Source organism: Pteropus alecto, unplaced genomic scaffold (assembly GCF_000325575.1).
Source record: "Pteropus alecto unplaced genomic scaffold, ASM32557v1 scaffold125, whole genome shotgun sequence".
NCBI classification, from domain to species: Eukaryota; Metazoa; Chordata; class Mammalia; order Chiroptera; family Pteropodidae; genus Pteropus; species Pteropus alecto.
The window spans coordinates 135514-155637 of record NW_006436888.1 but is presented as its reverse complement, the minus strand read 5'-3'; the positions used below and the strand labels follow the sequence as shown (position 1 = coordinate 155637).

At 48.6% G+C, this 20124-nt stretch overlaps 1 protein-coding gene across 12 annotated transcripts in view; it reads right to left on the bottom strand.

Moving 5' to 3' along the window:
- Positions 1–20124, bottom strand: part of UBR4 (ubiquitin protein ligase E3 component n-recognin 4) — a 119604-nt gene that overhangs the window by 427 nt on the left and 99053 nt on the right. For 9 of the 12 annotated variants that reach the window (XM_025048609.1, XM_025048612.1, XM_025048613.1 and 6 more), the window contains 13 exons: positions 19449–19556; positions 18811–18930; positions 17973–18163; positions 17378–17551; positions 16914–17013; positions 13513–13731; positions 12507–12620; positions 11439–11581; positions 10886–11041; positions 9597–9791; positions 6508–6732; positions 3242–3332; positions 2388–2550 (listed from right to left, as the gene is read on the bottom strand). In XM_025048609.1, coding sequence (XP_024904377.1) covers positions 2388–2550; positions 3242–3332; positions 6508–6732; positions 9597–9791; positions 10886–11041; positions 11439–11581; positions 12507–12620; positions 13513–13731; positions 16914–17013; positions 17378–17551; positions 17973–18163; positions 18811–18930; positions 19449–19556 — 1999 coding nt within the window. Of the gene's footprint in view, positions 1–2387; positions 2551–3241; positions 3333–6507; positions 6733–6899; positions 9497–9575; positions 9792–10885; positions 11042–11438; positions 11582–12506; positions 12621–13512; positions 13732–16913; positions 17014–17377; positions 17552–17972; positions 18164–18810; positions 18931–19448; positions 19557–20124 lie in introns of those variants that run through there. The other 3 variants (XM_025048615.1, XM_006914300.3, XM_025048619.1) reach the window with 2 other exon arrangements.

Below are 20124 nucleotides of genomic sequence, written 5' to 3'. Positions count from 1 at the left end.
CAGACCACTGAGTCATGGCTGCTGCATCCACGAGAACACACTGTACTCCGACAAGTTCTGACACAGCCGCTCACTGGCACACTGGCGATGACTGGGGAGCCAGTCACCGAGCAAACACTCCTGCTCTGGAGCCAGGCGCTGCTGCTTGTTTGAAGGCGGCACGGTGGCAGAGGCCGACCCCACAATCTCCCCGGGCAGAGGTTCTGACTCTTGGGTCCACAGACCACTGCAAGGGATCTGCAGGTCCACCGCAACCGAGTGTAAAACAGAGGGAGATTTCTGAAAGGACAGTGTCCGCAGCCTTCAGCATATTCTCAAAAGGACCAGGGCTGGAGAAAGGTTAATGCCGGTGCCTTGAGGGCTGAGGAGCAGAGAAGGGTAGCAGGGCCCTGGGCTCATCTGAGCTTCACCCCAATCACTAGTCCTGGGGCCTTAAGCGAGCTGCCAACACACGGGAGCTCTGTTTCTTCAAGTATCAAATGGGGATGGTGACAAGTCCTTGTTTCATCACTGTGGGGATTAAACTAGGCCATGTATGTGAAAATGCCCAGTGCACAGAAGGTGCTCAATCAGCATTAGGTCCCCTGTGGCTCACGCCGCTCCCCCACCAAGGAGGGCGCTCACTTTCACAAACATGGCGTTGCTGACCCCGCCCTGGCCCCATTCTAATGGAAGTCCTCTCCCAGCATCTGTGCCGATGGAGGGAAGAGTGACGCCGACCAGCGCATGCTGGTTTTGGAAGATGCTTCTGTCCTTACATAGGGTATGTCTGATGTTCGGAAATTTTCTACCAGTCTAAACAAAGTAATAAAGTCATGCTGTGAACACCAGACCTCGGAGTGAGGACACAGAGGCTCCCCGCCGACAGGCTCTCGCACTCCCCCCGCTTTCAGCCAGGGTGCCGCCACCAGCTCCGGGCCGATGCAAAGCCCTGAACTGAGGTGAACCTTCCTCGCTGTGCCCACCTCCTTCCTCTCTGACATTCACATTGACAGTCTTTGTTCAGGCAGTCACCAGACACTGGGGTGACAGGTACAGTGCTTGGCCCTGAGGACACAAATGCGCAGGCTACCTGCTCTCCATCAGGATCCCTTCCTCCGGGGAGAGTGGATGAGGTAAAGCGCCCAGGCTGAAAAGAGCACGTGCAAGCATCCGGAGGAGTGAATGAAGAAACTGAGGGGAGCAGTGCAAACAGTGACCGCCGGATATTAGGAGGGGGTGCAGGGACCAGCCAACAAAGGCCCATTCCATTGCACAGCTTCCACTGAGGCCACCACAAAGGATGGTCCAACTGGACATCCCTGGGCTTTGGGGAAACTCCTCAGCTGGCGCAGAGCTGAGAGGAGAGAAGAATTCACGCTGAGCGTCACTCCAGACCTCGAGGATTCGCTTCTCGGAGGATAAAGACAAACAGGAAAACGTCAGCAGAGGCTTTCCCTTGACAGTGGGATCTGGAGAGAAGTTTTTCTCCTGCTTTGTTACGTGTCGCAACAGTCCCACCATAAACATCAGGGGAAAATAAAACCAGTTCACAAAAGAGTCAGGCAGGTGTAGTCCCCCTCCGCTTCGGCTCCAGGAGCCCCACCACCTTGCAGAGACAGCAGTGATAAGGGACCATATGCAACAGCACCTACAACCTAAGAGGGCACTAGATTTTTAATCCTAGGTGGACTTCCACAGGCATCAGCCCAAGTCGCCTCCCCCTACGGTTACCTGATGCTTGGTTATGAAATCCAAACAATTTTTAATGTGTTTGCAATTCAAGTGACAAATTTGTTGTACAAGGCATCTGTACGCAGATGAGAACAATGAACTCCATTTTTACTAGCTACAGGATGAGGAACTGTCTGAGGACATCTCACATGACTATAGCGCAGTGTTACCCTGTCCTTACAGTAAGGGATTGTTCTGTTTTGCTGTTTGGATGTTTAGCATTTATTTTAAGAATCAGAGTTGAAGTCCGCATCTCCCCAGGGGCAGCGGGAAGACAAGTAAGCTCTGTTTTCCTTCTCTGAACTGTCATAAAAAGCCAGGAATCAAAAAGGGCTCTACCAATTTTCCAGCTATGCCCCGCTAGAAACCGATTTACTCTTCAAAGCCCCGGCTGCCCCAACTATAAAGCAGGGACAATCACAGCTCCGACCTCACACAGGGCTGCCTTACAAACTGAGAAAATGCACAATCAGCAGCACAGTGCCTGGAACATAGTGAGTACCTGATACATGTCACAGCTGCTGTCCTTGGTATTTACTCATCTCTCCTAGATCTTTTGGTGGGCAACAGGCTAGTTCTCACTTATGTTTCTTCTAGTATGTGAAGATAAATACTCTGGCTAGCCCCACTGAGACAAACAGAAGACCTTTGAAAGGTAAAACCTTGACACTGACCAGCCACGTCAAGGAACTCCGAGAAGGTCTCCACTGGCATGAACTCTTCCTGGAAGGTCTTCAGAGCCTTGTCAGCAGCTTCGTAGATGGGCATGTCGTTGTGGCGGATGTATTCCGCTAGAGAGCAGGACCAGCCCCCCTCCGTGTTGCTGGTAGGCACCTTCTGCAAGAACCAACAGGGGAGAGGCCCAGGGGTGGGTGACTTAATGCCTCAAGTCGATCAGGCCACTTCAGTCCCATGGAAAGCAGAGCCCTCCCACATACATCAAAGTTTTCCCTGGAGGATGTCCCCCCCACCCCCAGAAACAACAAAATTTCATTTCACTCCTCTTAACAGCCCCTTTATTATACACTCTGTCACTTGAACCCACAAGCTGCAACAAGAGACTGCATTCTTTCCTCCCTGCGTACTTCACATCTGCATCCCAAAGAAAAGGGAACCATCAAGATGCTTCTGTTATGCTGTTTCATAAGGATCATCAAAGGAACCACCCGCAAGCCCTCGCGTGCGTTCCTTCCAGGCGGAGAGGAACGTCCTACTGTAAGCTGGGATGGAGTAAGTCACACGCACACGGGGCAACGGGGTTTATTGAAACACAGGGGACAAGCGAGAACAAAGGGTGGCTCGGGAGGAAGAGCTTCCTACAGAAGCAGGTTTGCAGCAGGTCCAAGGCCAGGCTATAAAAGTGAACACAGACGTGTAAGGGTCTACGCTGGCAAGGATCCCTTCCACAGTAGGCACAGTGTGTTTCTCAGGACAGGCCAGTGGAGGAGCGGCCACCCAACAGCTGAGGCGGGACACATGTATTTTACACCCCTTCACAAACCTGCCAAGCCTCCGATAGCGCCCTTACCTTAAACATGCTGTAAATGAGATCGACGAGGGCCCAGAAGAGAAGGGAAGAGCGATAAGCAGAGTAGTCCTTCACTGTCTTGTCTGTCAGCCTGGAAAAGATCAAATTCCGTGTCCACGCAGACCCTGGAAGGGTACTCACAGGACTGAGCAAAGCACCTGGGAGCAAGGGAAGTCACAGTAATCTCTGCATCACTCAGTTCCAGCCACTAAGCCAATTTCTCAGAAAAAAGCAGCTGTGAGAAAGAACTTCTGCAGCCCTTGGACCCAGTGGTTTATTTCTACAAAAACGTTCCATAAAATATTCATCTCTAGTACCGACCCTTCCAAATTAGGGTAAAACAGAACAAGAGGAGACAGAAGTTGTGACATGACAACTTAAAGAGAGGCCAAGGACTCACATGTCCCCATGTTCAGCCCCCACACAAGCTCGTGGACTGGATGGGACCTAATAAATGAAGTAGGAAACAAAGCTACTCAGTCCTCCCATTCCCGCTGGGAGGACTTTTACAGTCAGCAGGCCTGAAGCCGCCAAATACAGCAATTTGTCAACCATGTGCTGCGGTGAAAACAGCAAGCTGGTGGAAAAGTGGCGTTGAGCAATGGTAACGTCCAGGACAGAGGACACGATGGCCGACACCGCCCATTGCCGGGATAATCCCCGGGCTGCTCACCACACCCCTTGGTTCCTACCCAGTATCGCCTATACCTAATCCCATGATGCAGCTGAGGATTAAAGACCAGCCAGTCCCTTGGAACACTGGGGGCCATAGGCGACAACGCCCACTGCCTCCTCGGCAGACCCTCCTGGAGTGAGGAATGGTCGCACCAGGTGGAGCCACTGTGAGAAACAGGAAAACCAGGCTCCCCTCTGCACAGGAAGTAACATATTGGGGCTAAAATTTGGTTTCTACCACCCAAGTCTACAAAAGGTATGGTCTGCAAACTGCCTTCACATCTGTAATGAGTCATGGAGATTCTACAGCTCGGAACACACGAGAACAGAGCCCATAACTAAAGGGACTAGAATTCAATACTAAAATGTGGGGGTGTGTGTAAGAATTGTAAAAATAAACACAGGTGGTATTTATTATGGAAGCTAAAACTATACTGTATGAGACTCAAGGGAAGGGGCTATGTAGCTTGAGAGAGGCCATCATATCCAGAGTCAGTAAATGTAAATTAACAACAAAAAAACCCGACAATCAAATGAAAGAATCCCACTTGCTGAAATATGCTTCCCGTGCCCTCCCTCACCCAATATCCTCCAACGCACCCACTGTCCCCTGCCTGCCACGTGTGAGAATGCCGCAGCCTAAGTAAAGATGACTGTGACTGTGAGGTGGGCCTGGGAATGAGGATGATGGCCCATTTCTCTGCAAACAGGGTAACAGATCAGGCTGACGGAGGCCTAAGAAAGTCTCAGGCTCAAATACTTGCAAGTTCCTGGCTGAGGACCTGTTGCCCTGAATGTACAACATGCAGAAAAGGTCAACTTCTCTGCTGCAGATTCCTAGTGCTACACTTCTCTATCTCTGCCACTGCCTCCCACCCCACAATGTACAGGACTCAGGACAAGGCCTGTGCCAGTGACACTGCCCCAACCAGCAGGATGATGTCTTCTAATGTCCTTCCAGCCATGATCTCTCTCAGACGGTGTCTCAATACAGCACTAACGCCCAGCACCTCCTCCAGTCTGTTTAAGGAGCGCCCACTCATGCCCCACACCACACCAAGTTTGGTCCTTCTCTGTGGCTGTTTTGCCTTGGTAAGCAGAAATCTTGAATGACTCTGCCCAGCTTAATTATTTAAGGCTAATTAATAAAGGTGACTAAACTGCTACAGAGAAAATGACAACTCATGAGTATAGCTCACACTGGATTTCCTAATTAAGCTGTGATCAAATTGGCTTTTCCTTAACTGCCTGGGACAGTAATGTATTCCAGTCTCCTAACTGAAAGCAAAACAGCTCCTGTGGGCTCAGATTTCACACCTGCCACTGACAGCCCGTGCCCAGTAAATAGTCACTTTATGTGCTATGGAAGTGGGCCAGCCTGGCTTATCAACAACTTAGAGTCCTCCAGATCTAACCTGTGATTCCAGCAGCTAGTTAACTATTAATGCTTCAGGCTTTGGGGAAACATTGAGAAGTGGGCGCTATGTCTGGAACAATGGCAGGGGTTAGACAAGACTCTAAGAAGACCTGCCTCCTCCTATTCTACACAGAGAAGCTGATACTGCCCTGATTCAACAGCAGAGCTCCAACCTGGTCTCCCTGGGGGCATAAGGTACCTACGACTAGCAACCCTTGACAAATCAGAGCTGATGGAGGTAAAGATACCAGGTGTGCCGGTTCAGGCACACGGCTGTTTCCACCTGGTCTCTCATTGTCAGGGGCCTGAAAATGCCTCCAATCTCTCGTTGGCCTACAAATGTGGAAACATTGCCTCAAATCCTAGCAAAAACAGACTCTCAAGGGCAGATCTTCTGGAAGTGAAGACTTCCTTCGTGGCAGAAGCAAGTGGATAACTCCATCCCCTACTGTGGAGCCCAGGTCAGGTGGGCAGCACAGGCCCCCCGTGAGCCAAGAGTGGTGCCCACAGAGTCCACTGAGTGTGTGGCAATCCATATGGTCGTCTTATAGGGCTTCTTGTCATTTGCAGATGTTTCTCTCAAGACACCTGCCATCTGACCCAAATCTCAGCACAAGGTCATGAAAACAAGGACCACTTCCTTCTTTGGGAGGCATCCACATAAATAGAAATAGAAAGGCTCGTGGAATGTGGCACAGACGGGATGGGAATGTGACCAAGGAGTGAGATGATGAGCTTCTTATGATCAGAAAAGCCCCAACCACAGCCATGCAGAGGCTTTCCTAGTTTATGCCCAAACCAGCAGACAGGGATACCTGTCACCCGTATCAGCCCCTGCCAGCCCAAACGCTCCTCCTGCTCATCAGCAGCCTCACCTTGTGCCTGGCTGGCTCCCTCTCTTGAAATGTTCCTCAGAGGTAAGCCTGGCTCCGCCTTTCTAGTGGCTGAACACCAGACCCAGAGTTGGCCATGAACCTGCCAGCCACAGGACCCAGACTCTTGGTGTGGCGGACTGAGAAGAATCAGGGCCAATGACCAAGTCAAACAAGCACACCTTTCCCGAGCACACACACATGGCTAGGCAGTTTTTACACACACTGGGAATACACAGTCCAGGCGACAGACAGCAGGAGACGGCTCCTTGAAGTTGGTACTTCCTGAAGCAGGTACTGACCTGGTGGCTCCCCCTGGAGCCACTGCCCGCGCCTGAGAGGTCACCAGCAGCCTCCTCAGGATTTCTACACGTGTGGCTCTCCACTTCTCAGGGGGCAGGACGTGGAGGGCCAGGACCGTGAAATAGTGGGGCCCATCCACTTCAAAGGCACTCTCCACCCACTTCTCCTTGGGCTGCTCTAGGAAGGCCTGGAGGTTCTTCTCCTCTCGGGAAGTTGCTCGTGTTCTAGAACAAAAGGTGCCTGATGAAACCGGGGTAGAAGCCGGGGTCCAGCAGCAAGAGGGGAGAGGTTTTGCCTAATTTCTCATCTTAAGTGTCTTGGACACTTGGATCACAGGACACTCCCACCCGCCCTCAACCACCCCTCCCGCCTCCTCTCCAAGTGCTACCGCTTCCCTTCCAAGCCCTACTCCGTGACATCTTCCTTGGCCCCCTCCCTCCCTGCGGCTCAGCTTCAACACAATTCCAAACAAATACTGGCTCCTGGGCACCCTGCGTTGTGTTGGGCACATTCATAAACACTCTACGATCAAGGCGTCCCCATGACTCTGGAAGGTGACAGCTCGTACCTTTTCACCATGGTATCTGAAGCCCAGAGAAGTGTGATTTGCCCAAAGTCACCAAGTCAGTAAGTGATGGAGTCAGTGTGAATTCAGAACCTCTGACTTTGAGCCCACCGCCTGCATCTCCCTGACTCCGCGTTGTCTCATAATAGCTAAGCTGTTCACACTACACTTGCTTCGGTTCCTTTCCCTGGCTATTTTGTTGGTTTTCCTGTATATGTGTCTTCTCTCCTTCATTAGAACAGCTTCTTCCAGGCAAGCGCTGCTTCTTGTTTTTGCTCTTGCCTAAACTGCAATGACAATGACAACCATAAACTTTAACACCAGACACTGTTCTAAGGGCTCCGTGTGGATTATCTCGTTTAATCCTCACAATAACCCTACGAGACAGGTACTGGCACTACCTCAATCTTACAGAAGAGGAAACTACAATACAGACAAAGTAAATATTCTGCCCAAAGTCACACACTGGGGCATGAAAGTGGGCTTTGAACCCAGGCGGTCTGGCTCGAGCCAATCCAGCATTGATGCCCTATCTTCCCTCCAGGAAGAAGCCTCGACAAGCGGTCCCGGGTCAGCACTGAGAGCTCTGGAGTCCTTCCTGATCACATGTTTCTGGCTGCGCTCTGTCCCTATAACCTGGATGGTGCTCTCAGGCCGAGAGTGCCTGACGCCCTATCCGAATTCTACAGGGGAAAAAAATAAACAAAACACAGCACGAGTAACCACGAGAATCAAAGTTACTAGGTCTACAGATGGCACTGCCAGACACTGAACTGTGTGAAAACAAGAGAGGACAGTGCAAGGACATTCTGTTTCCTTCTACTCCCTGAAGAATGGCATAAATAAAATGCAACAGATGAACATACTCGACTTGACTTTCCAGAACTGGGGATCAGAGGCTTTCTGCCACCGTGAGACCTGCTCAGCTCTGCTCTGGCTCATGGTATGATATACTTGCCTTCACACACGAATGGTCCACCAAAGACAGCCGGCCCCCCTCACCCTGCCCCCCGTGACTGAGCTCACACCAATGTGAAATGCCGAAACAGTCTGTGGATGGGAAACAGGGCCTCTCCATGAAGCTTCCAGATCAGCCTCTAACTCACCAAGATTACCGTGACTCTGCCAACTCCCTCTCCTATTAGGAAATTTGAGCAGGAGTTAAAATGTCTGGCATTTAAGAAACAGTGACACCTGAAAACACTGGCTCTGTTCTGCTAGGCAAATCACTCTGCCGCTGTGGGTCTGCTTTTCTCCCTGGAGAAGAGAGCAGTCTACTCTACCTCACAGCTGCCAAGAGACATGTCTCTGCAAAAGCCAAGGGCTCTGTCAAAGGCCCACAAACACATAATTAAGCGTTGCTCAGGCCTGAAGCAGTTTGGATAGTGGGAACGTCTGTGCTGTCAGCGATGCAGGTGTTTCTTGACAGTCTAAATAGTTTAGCAGGTGATGTAATGCACTGATGGAGACCCGCCCGTGCATCTTTTTAACAATGAAGCCTGCGTCTGGAGGTGAGCCTTTTAACTGGTAAAGAAGTGGGAGGGAAACAGAAAATAACACTGCTGAAGAGAGAAGACCAGAATGGACAGGAGACGGGCTGTCCTGCTGCCTAGACTGAATTGCAGCTGCCTCGAGTGGACTGTACACAGACAGCCTTTCCACAGCCTGGCCATTCTCTGCCCAACGAAGTTTTAAGACTCTTGCTAGGGACCTAAAAGTATGAAACCATTGAAATCAAATCTAAGAGCTAAAGTATATTAACTCTCTTAATCTGCTTTTAAAAATCTCGGTTGAAATGAAAGAATAATATTCTCTACCCCTCTAAGTGATTCTTTAACATTATACCTTTAGGTATCAACCTAACTATTCCATAATGTACACAGGGAAAAAAAATACAACTCTATTTCTTCCTGGCTGCCTTCCTTCTCAGTTGACTTTCCTAGGTATTCCTTAGTACCCCCTTTCCCCTTAAACTTGCCAGAAGCATTACTGGAGAGAAAATAAGGATAGCAAGTCCGGTTTCCATTTATGAAATGGGTCCTTGGTTCTGCTGCATCCCCAAGATGTGAAACTCTCACCTGTAACATCCAGTGTGTCCTTGACAGTGTGTGCGTCTCTGACCCATGGCCACCCTCAACTCAAGAAAAGAGAGTCTTGCAAGTAGAAGTAGAGGCTACAGAGAATTAGAAGCTGCAGTGGTCTGGCTTCTCCCAGTTCTCATCCCCTCTGGGCTGAAGGTCAGTCCAAGGATGCAGCCCTTGGCTGCCCACAGTGGGAGATGGGACAGTTTGGGAAAGGAAGTCACCTAAAAGCCGCAGATGAACATTCCTACTTCAGTAAAGGCTGTCTGAGGTCAGGCATCTGCTCTGGGATGAACTAGGGTGAATATGGACAAGTGGGAGATCGTGGGTCAGCCAGATGCTCAGTAAAGGCTGTCTGAGGTCAGGCATCTGCTCTAGGGTGGATATGGACAAGTGGGAGATCGTGGGTCAGCCAGATACTGCCCGGGGTGGAGGTACTGACGTGTTCAGGACGTAAAGCACAGTGTGGATGATGTACGGGATCAGGTGGATGTTGCTCTCCCGGCCACCCCCGCCGGTGTCCGCGCTGAACGACTGCTCCATGGCGAAGCGCAGGAAGAGCAGTTTGATGTCATGGATGTTCAGCTGGTATGTGGGCTCCCGCTGGCCCGTACATTCCTGGAGGTAAGTGTTGTGCCTGAGGAGAAGTGGAGCAAAAGCTGACACAGAAGCAAGTTCCCTGGTGACAACCGGCTGGGAAGGCAGAAGCCGCTGGGCACCCCCTTCCCCCGACGGCTGCAAAGGTTACACAAATGGATAGAGGAATGAAAGGGAGAGTCGAGGACGAGGACTGGGGCTAGAAGAAAGACAAGAGCAGAGGACATTTTCATGTCTGCTGTGACTGAATGTGATGTTCTCCAAGCTTGCATGAGAACCCACCAGTTTTGGGGGCCCATTTCTTGATAGACCAATGTCATAGGACATATCATGGCCACACCTAGAAGTACATTTTAGAAGAAAACAAATTTGTCCATTCTGACTGACAAGGAAATCTATTTTTAAGAATCATGTCCGCAACCTCTAAAGAAGTTTTTTCTACGTCAATGTATGTTACCATCTATTATGCCTCTTATTAACTGTGTGACCACAAGTTACCCAATCTCTGTGCCTCAATTTCTTCATCTGTATTTACAATAATAACACATGGTAAGCATTTCAATATGTTGCCTGTTATTACTTTCATCATTATTACTGCCAGCTCCCTGTTTAATGGTAAGTACCTTTTCACTCCTGAGTTTTAAACACAGGACTCAGGATGGGGTGTCACTCCACAAGGCATCAATGAGAGGACCTCGCAGAAGCTTGAGACACTCTACTTTGGATTTTAGGACGGGGAAGGCTGGAAAGGAGCGTGATACTCCCCATGCCACTAAACTATTTATTTTTATTATTTAAACCTCAGAGGCACACAACACAGTGAAGAAGTGAACTCTGGAAAATTCTGGCCTGGAGGATCAAGTCTGGCATTGCGTGTTTTATGTCCTTAATCAACAAAGGAGGAGAGGCAGTGAAAAACTAGAAATTCTACATGGCACACCAGACACTGAGGGTGCTGGTTTCTCTCAGTAGAGTTCCCCTCTGTTTCAGACAGACCCTGTCAGTAAGCAAAGAGACATGGGTTCCCAGTGAAGGTAACAGGAAATGGTGTTACCATGGGCTGGGATGAGAGCTTATCTCCCCTATCTCCTGGGAGTCCCCTCTTTCCTACTGTGCAAAATGCTCAACACTCACCTTGCCAAGCAAGTGGCAAAAGCTGACTCGGGGACGTGTGGTCCCCAGACTGGAAGGAGCCCATTGCACTTAGTGTTGGCGTTCTGAAGGGCGGCACTTTCCCATTCTTCTCGGCCTCGAGCCAACCTGGATTGGGGGGAGAGCAGGGAGGAATGACTGCTGGAATTAATCTGGCAACCAGGTGCCTAGGCAAGTGGAGGTAGAGAAAGGTTTGCTAACACTAAAGAAGTAAGTCAGCCCATGCTCCTGACTCTACAGAGAACTGGCCATCTGTAAGTCCGATGCGGTAAACGCCGGCTTCCCTGCTTCAGGCAAGTGTGATTGCCTTCGCCAGCCTTAGGCCAAAAGCCATGTGTAACATGGCAAAAATAGCTCTTGGAGGTCTATCTGGTTTAGGGTGGAATACTCCGCTCCCCCGAGACTAAAGAACGGCACTAAAACCTCGGGGTGGGTGGTCCCACCCCCTCAAAGCCCAAGCCGTTCCTCCTAAGTAACAAAGGTCTAGAACTGAGGCACCTGTGAGCGAGGGGCCCGCCCACGGAGCAGGGCCTACCTGACGGCAGCCAGGTGGCAATCGTAGTGCACGATGTTGAAGTGAGACACGCTGCTGTAGCCCTGCTGTTTCCGGGGCTTATTTTCCATCTCCTCCAAGGCTACCCGCTTGGTGAAAGTATAAATGCCCAAGACCTTCGTGGGCTACAAAGACAATATAAAAAGGACGGGTGAGAAACTCCAAGGCAGGCCTTGGAAGGAGGTGAGGCAGAGCAGAGGGGACTCGAATGTCAACCCTCCTAGGAGGTGATAATCCAGGAGAGGTGGCGATGGTCAGCACCCCAAACTCTTTGTTAAGCACTTGGCTGGGCAAAGCCCTGGTAAAACGAGGAGTGTGGGGGGCAGCAACCAAAATAAAGCAGATGCTGTGCAGATGGAAAGGCAAAAATGTGAGCCTAAATCGTCTTTTCTTTTTGCTTCCTTTTTCTGAACATGAATAAAGTGTGCCTTCTGGATAAGACACTTGCTTTTCAAAACTTGTCAGGCAGCTCCAAGAGCCTGTGTTACAGCAGGACTTATGAGGCTTGTGGCCCATGATTGCCCTTCAACAGCCTGGGTGCTAAGTAGTAAATTCAAGCTGGAGAGAAAGAAGACCTGTTTTAGGCCTTTAGGGGAGCAAACAGGTCACTTGCTGCTCTGCTGTCAGGTATAAATCTAGTTAGGGGGAGCCTGGTCTCCCCAGGTGTTCTGAATGGCAGCAGCACAGTGTGTTTTTAAAAGCCCCAGGTCTAGAATCAGAAGCGCCTGGGCTAGAACTCCGGCTATACCCATGACCTTTGTCCTCTCATCCATAAATTGGGGCTTTTTACAAATTTAAAGATAAAACTGCACAGTTGACGTAAAGCTCTGGGCATAGGTTCCAGCACAGAAAGAATCCAATGAGTGGTTGTTGATGGTGATGAAGACAACTCATGTTTGGATCAGTTTGCCTTCTTGCCTTTAAAGAGGACCATGGCCAAGACACAAGCCTTGCCTCTGGCCAATCTAAGAACAAAAGGCTCAGGAGAGGGACACCACCAGAGCAAGGGACGTGGATGTGCCATCGGGCCGGGCGGGCCCAGAGATGTACCTGGAACTTGTACCCCTCCCGGCAGATGCAGCACGTGAGGCCCGGCTCTTCGATCAGCTCTTCCATCTGCTTCAGGAGCGCCGTCTTGGTCACGACCTGGCCCTTTTCATTTGTCTGTCAGGGGAACCCCAGATGGCATGTCAGAGGGCCTTTCTCCCCACCCTGCCACTCTAGCTTGGGGATACTCAGGGAAAGGGCTGACCCACCACATACACCAAAGGACTGCTGCATCGAAAGGGAGCCTCTTTAGTTGGCTTCTAATGAGGGTAAAGACTTAGATTCTCCCTCTAGCCTCTTCCTACAAGAACCACTGAAGCAGAGGAAACCATCCAGCTGGAACCCTGGCAAGTCGCCACTTGCCACCAAAAAAGCCCCCTTTCTTTGTGCCAGCAATACCAAGTCTCGGCTGCCAAGGGCTCTTGCATGATGATTCATTTACTGTTCCCATGGGAGTTTTAAAACTGCTGACACTCAGGTTTGCTGGTTTGGAGGGGACTCTCACAGGACAACTGCTTCCTCTCAGGCAGGACAGTGAAAAGAGCTAAGCCCTTTGTGTGAACAGATCCAGGTTTAAAATCCCATCAACTATGTATTAGTTATGTGCCTTGGCCTATTCACCTCTCGTCCTCAATTAGTTCAACTGAAAATAGGTATAAAATCAACCTCAAAGAACCACACGAGGCATGAGGGCTTAAATAAAATCTTACCAGTAAGGTACCTAAGTATAGTGCTTGGCATAGAGTAAAGCCTCATAAACAATGGTTATCACCATTTTGACTGTTTCTACTGTGAACCTGTTAAGTCCCTTAACCTATGAGTCTCACCTACACAGCAAGACAATAATAGCCACTCTTCTGAGGGTTGTTGGGAAGATTAAAGGTAAGCTTACTTAGCACACTTAGTTTCCTCCTCTTCCTCTGTTCTGTCCTGAAGCACAAATGATTATGCCACGTCCATCTCCTCAACAGTGTGGGCAAGAATGTGGGGACTAGGGGAGTGGCTTTACCGTCATGCCCAGGGTGCCCAGAGCCTTCTGCCTCATCGCCATGGCCATGCGCTTCTTCTCGGCCCGGGTCTCCCTGCGGGCTGCATCAATCTTCCTGTTTACGTCAGGGTGCTCCCGCAGTGCCTCTAGCAGGTTCTCTGCCAGGGTGCCAATGCCCTCATCGCTGGACACCTGCTCTAGTTTATGTAGATTTGTGATGGAGTCAGTTCCAATGAGAACCTGTCGAGAAGGGACCAGAGAGATGCATGCCTCCAATATATAGATAAGCATTCTTCCTAGAAGCTAAAATGCTCAGTTTCAAACAGATCCTTTGAATCTACACTTTAAGAGCATCAGACAAATGGAAGAAGGTTAAGCTCTGCCCCTGACCTTTGACCAGTATCTCTATCTATAAAATGGGGGTAATGCCGGGGTTGCTGTGATGATTTAAATTAAATAACATACGTAAAGCATCCAGGCACAGTGAAAGGGGCTCAGATAGGATTCCCCAGAGAAGCAGCACCTGATGAGGCCTGAGTGGTGAATGCAGTGACTGCACTGAGCAGAGCAGGCCTTTGAGGTTCGCAGGGACCATGCTAAGGCCTTCATCTGGGGTTCTGGGTTCCCCAGACTCAGGAGCACGGGCAAGTTCTGCACCTAGGGACACTAGAGGTATTACCCTAAGCAAGACTGGGGATAAGAAAATACTTAACAAATATATTAACAAGAAACCCCCACGCCTGAGAAAGTTGGCAATCACTGTACTATAGCACTATGCTCTGAACAGGGATGGGAGAACATCAGAACACTGAAGGCAGGCATAGTTTGAAAAAGCTCTCCAATGAGCTCACTGAAAAATAGCATCATATCATTGAAATCCACACTATACTCATCACAAGTGAATTGGACGGTTGCTACATATTTGACAATAAATTGAAAACAACAAAGCGAACTTGTAATGTGAAAGCTCAGCATTCAACTCAGATCACTCACTAGCTCATAAATCTGTTCTCATAGCTTCAAATTTGTGCCTCAGCAAAATTATAGGGTAGCTCATGTCTCAGGCTCCTAAACACTATAGTTCAACTGCCTATTGAACTATTCCGCAGGTACTCCACACTCAACACTCTGGGGCTTTACATGTGTGAAGCACATGTGTGAAACAGTGTTTCAGGTGCTGGGGAGACAAAAATTGTGCCCCCCTGAAGCTAACATTCTAGTTAGGAGGACAGACCACACATGGACAGTCTTATAAAACCAACTCTCCTCCACCTTAATCAAACCTCCTAGGTTCTCCCACCTCATTCAATAGCACCACCTTTCATCCTGTGACCCAATCCAGAAACTCAGTAGAGTTCTTAATTCATCCAGCTTCTTCACTTCCCATGTGCAATCAATCTCCAAATCCATTTATTCTACCTTTCCAGATCTCTGTTGAATCCATTCACTGTCTACCTCACCAATTAGTCTCCTCAGTCTAGCATAGCACAGGCACCCAATAAGAGTTAAATAATTACGTGTTGAAAAAAAAAACTGAGCGATCACAAGTGTGAATGCTGAATATCTGACTACACAAAGCCTTATTCTAAAGAAAGTAATTCAACTTAGTAACTAAGAATAATCTGGATATCAGCTGACCTATTCTAAGCTCACTCATTGCCAATGGCCAAATCACAGCTCAGTCCCTTGATTTATCCACATTCAAAACAGAAATATTATAAAAATCGGGGAAATAATATAAGACTCTTATGTAGAAAAAGTTATCTCCCCAAAGATGTACTAATTAGGACCATCTCCACTGAACTGACCAAAAGTTTAGACAACAGAGACTTAGATGAGACAGAGAGAGGAATCTTTTTTTAACCAAATCACCATGTTTCTGAAATGAATTATCAGAACAGATTACCAAATGAGAATATGAAAGTATATTCAAGGTAGAACGCTAAACAGAAAAAAATTTAGCCCTAAGAACTCTCAAAACTCAACATTAAGAAAACAAAAGATATGAAGACACAGTTCACTGAAGATACACAGATGAGGCACATAAAGAGATGTATATGCAGCATCATCAGCCACTGGGGAACTACAAATTAAAACCACAATAAGGTATCACTATACATCTATCAGAATAGCTAAAATAGAAAACAGTGACACCATCAAATGCTGCCAAAGATGCAGAGAAAAAGGAGATCAAGCATTGCTGGTGAGAATGAAATACAGTGCAGTCTCTCTAGAAAACGGTTTGTCACTTTCTCATAAAACTAAATATACAACTAACATATTTGCAACTAGCAACTATACTTCTGGGCATCTATCCCAGAGAAATGAAAACTTATATTCACATAAAACCTATACATGAATGTTCACAGCAGCTTTATTTGAAAAAGCCCTGCACCAGAAACAACCCAGATGTCTTTTAATGGGTGGATGGCTAAACAGGTCATGGTACTGCCACACCATGGACGCCACTCAACGAAAAGGAATTAACTACTGATACACACAACAACAATTTTCTGGATGAATCTCCAGAAAATTATGCTGACTAAAAAAAGCCCATCCTCAAAAGGCCACAGGCTGTATGATTCCATTTATATAACATTCCTGAAATGTCAAAATTACAGAAATGGAGAAAAGGTCAGTCAGTGGTTGCCAGGAGTCAGCGGCGTGGGGGTGGGGGAAGGTGAATGTGGCTGTAACAGTGCTACAGGAGGGCCCCTTGTGGTGATGAAGCCGTCCCAAAACTTGACTGCACCAATGTCAACACCCTGGTTGTGACATCAAACTATAGTTCGACGAGATGTTGCCACTGAGAGAAACTGGGTAATGAGAACACATACTGTATCACAACTGCACGTGAATCTATAATTATCTCAAAATAAAAACGTTAATTAATGAAAAACCCCCGCCTGGTCACCTGTCCAGGCCAGTTAGGATTTGTGAGAGTAACAGCTACCTCGGCCCCAGGGGGAGATATCAGGAATGAGCAGCAGAGTGGAATGGGCAGGCCTCTCTGTGCACGAAGTTTTCAGCTTCCTGGGACACTGTAGAAAACGGTGGTGGTATTACAAATGCCCCAGTGACTTCGGCCAGAAATCAAAACTATCTTACACTCAAGCCAGCCACACCCTCGCAGTTTACCTGATGCTCAGCTGACCTGTGAAATAATGAAGCCCCAAATAAGAATGAGCTGAATGCGGAAATCCCAAATAGAGCTTAATCCTCTCCACAGAGCGATGAGCCAGGTGGCCTGTGAGAGTCTCTTCCACTCACTGGAGTCTTACGTATTAGGGCAGGTCACGTCTCAAGGCTAATCAAGGCAGTTATCTTCACTCAGTCATGGGAAGTGAGATGACGGTGTATGGTTCCTTCACACTACATGTCCTATTTCCAGAAAAAGGTCCACATGCAGGCTGGCAACTCACCTGGGTGGCAGGGTGCTGGATGGCCAACCCCCGAAGCAGCCTCAGGATAAATGGCAGAGCTGGGCGAGACAAAAACTTTTTCCAGACGTCAGCATCCAAACTGCAAAGCAAATAAAGGCCTGTTAGCAGGCCAAAGAAGCAAAAGCTACCTAAAAACCAGCTGCTGATTCTGGCTTGTTTAAACAGCCCTCCAAGAATGCCACAAAGAATCACCAAGGACTACCCAGCTCAACTGAGAAGCCAGGTAGAAATGAGTACTCTAAATAGACCCCAAAAGGCTGCCATCCTTTTCCCAGAGCCCCAAAGGACTCTGCAGTGGCTAAGTGGTCACCTTGGTAATTTCCAGAAGGAAGACCCAAAGGAGGGCAAAGGGGAATGATGAAGCTTTATGTCAAGATGATGGAGGTGAAAGGAATTGGGAAAGGAGGAAAGAACACAGTCACTCTGGCAGAGCTGCTTCTTACTTCTTGGCAGTGGGGATGTGCTTTTTCATGTAGTCAAGTGCATTCTGGGTAATTCCCTTCTGCAGAATCAGATCCTTTAGCTGGTGCCCATTGCTGTTGTTCTTGATGCCAGCTGCTATTTTACAGAAGCAGTCCAGGAAGACTTTATCATCTCCACTGTGATCTTCATCATACCTAGGAGAAAAGACTGCAGAGTCTGAGAATGAGGAAGGAATACCACAAGCCGAACAATCTTCGACAGTATAGAGTCAAGTCTAAACTCCTTAGCGTGACATGAAGAATCTGCAGATCTGGTTCCTGACACTCTCCCCCTTACCTGCTCCATCCCCCAAACTCCCAACAGTCCCTTGTGTTTTCCAGCTTTTTACTCTTGACTCCCTCCATTCTGTCGCACCCCCTTCTCAACTCACAACCACTCTGCCTCCTCTGCCAACTTAACACAATATATTTTAATATATTTTCATTGGATCCCCAATTAGACTGAGCCCATTAAAGGCCAGAAAGAAATTCGGGTGATTCTTCCTCAGTCTCACAAAAGTAGTTCGCGGTTTTTGTGGGGACTCTCCCTCGGCTGTGTGAAATCCAAACAACATACTTGTCAAAGCTGCAGTACGGTTTGAAGCGCTCCACCAAGATCTGCATCTTCTCCAACTCTCCGAAGGACAGGTACGGGATGATGCGCAGCAGGCCCTGGAGCACGCTCGGGTTAGAGCGCACAAAGGTGCTGTTGATCTGGTCCAAGAGCATCACGAGCTGATCTTTGTCTCCCGTCAGGAGGAGGTTGCCCTGCAACAGGAAAAAGGATGGGGCCACTCATGGGGTCAAGATTCTGGCTGCGGTGCCCCCACCAGAGCCATCAGAAGAAGCCCTAAAAGAACTGTGTCACAGCACTTCTTGGAGAATAAATGAGTTCCACTTGATAAATTTGTTTCTAAATTTCTGTCATGGCTATTAATAATCTTTAGCTAAAACATCAGCACTAGTAAGGATGCCGGAAGGCAATGGTACAGGGGAGAGACACTGAACTGGGAGTTGGAGACCTGGGTTCTAGCCCTCCAACTATCTAACAACTACATAGTAACCAACTGAGTAACACTGAACAGCTCACTTCATTTCTCTGGGCTTAGTTTCCTCAAGTGTGAAATGAGGGGTTGGACTATGGTCCCTGTCCATCAACTGGAACATGCCAGAATTCCATTAATGAGCAACTTCTGAGTGAAAGGCTATCCTTAGCAGCTTTGTTTCCTCCGAATCCACAGATTTTAGGCTCCAGTGCAACGATGTCTCCATTAATTAGTTGAGCCTTGCCATTCCTGAGCTGAGCAGGGTCAATCGTTCTCAGGTGATACAGCTAGACATAAACAAGCTCACTGCTGGCGGTGAGACGTGCAGGCCCCCAACGTCTCCAGATGGACAGACTGCGCTCCACTCACCTTGTCCTCACTCAGGGGCTCAGCATTGGACTCATCTAGAATGATCTCCATGATGCTAAGCACCTGCTCAGCCACAGCTGCACCGCCACTGTCCTTGCTTTCCTGCTCAGCGACCAGGGCCTGGAGGAGGAAACGCAGTTACTCCGGGGATAACGACATAACCACTCATGGCAGATGGGATCTGCTCCTCGAAGATGTCCTTCATGGCCACACTTCCCTGTAGTACGTACATGCGTGCACGCGTGCGTGTTCGTGTTCTAAGAGAGATAAGCATGTGGGCTTTTGAGGACAGTGAGAATATGATGGTCCAGATTTCTTTCCGGTTGCCCTGAGGCAAGCAGCACTACTCTTCCACTGGTGTGTGGTCTGGACTATTTTAAGAACTTCCTCTAGCCTCTGCTCTGAATTCAGGAAAAGGACAAGACAGCTCTTGGGTGTCATGGCAGCAGCACAGGGCTGAGCCAGCAGAAGGAAAGGGGACAGCCTGAATGAGCTAAGCCTCCGTGCCAGTCAGAGACAGATAAAGGGCCTGAAGAGGCCACAAATCCATTTCATTAGAGTCCAGAATTAAGCTGTCTTTCCTCCCACTCAGGACTTCTAAGACTCATTCTTTACATTTTGCAGCCCGTGCTCTTTACCAAGTTTAGGGTCCCCAGCATGACGTTCAGAGTGTTCATTTCCAGCTTGACCAGTTGCTGCCGGTTGACTTTCACCTTCACACAGTAACTGAACAATTTCAGCAGCACCTGACAAGAAAAGCCAGTCAAAATCCAAGAGACCATTGGAGAGAGAATAATGATGTGGGGACAAGCAGGAAAGAACTAAGAGGGGTCACACACAATCAGCAGGCACTCTCCCTGAAATGCAGAGGACAGTGGAGAGAAGTGATCCTTAAGGGGATATGGTACGGTGGCTGAAATCTCATACCAGGCTGGCATTTGAAATATCGATGTTCTCCAGAGGTCGCCCTCATGGAATGAGTAGATCTCTACCATCTCTAAGACTACACCAGGGACACCAATTGCTAATGGAACAGGTGATGCTCTGCTGTCTTGGGGGAAATTCTAGCACTAACTCAGACTCTGAACAGTCAACAGAGAGATTCCAACACCCATGGCCTGTGGGAGCTCAGAACCACGTATGTTGTTTAAAACATGGGCACAGTAATACATGTTCTCCCATCCCGTGGAGGTGAAACTCATACTATAATATTTGCGGTGCCTTTGGAATCTTCTATTCCTTACTAATGAGATAGGTAGATGAATAACCAAAATCCTACACAAAATGAAAAGGTTACTTACAAAATCCATTTAA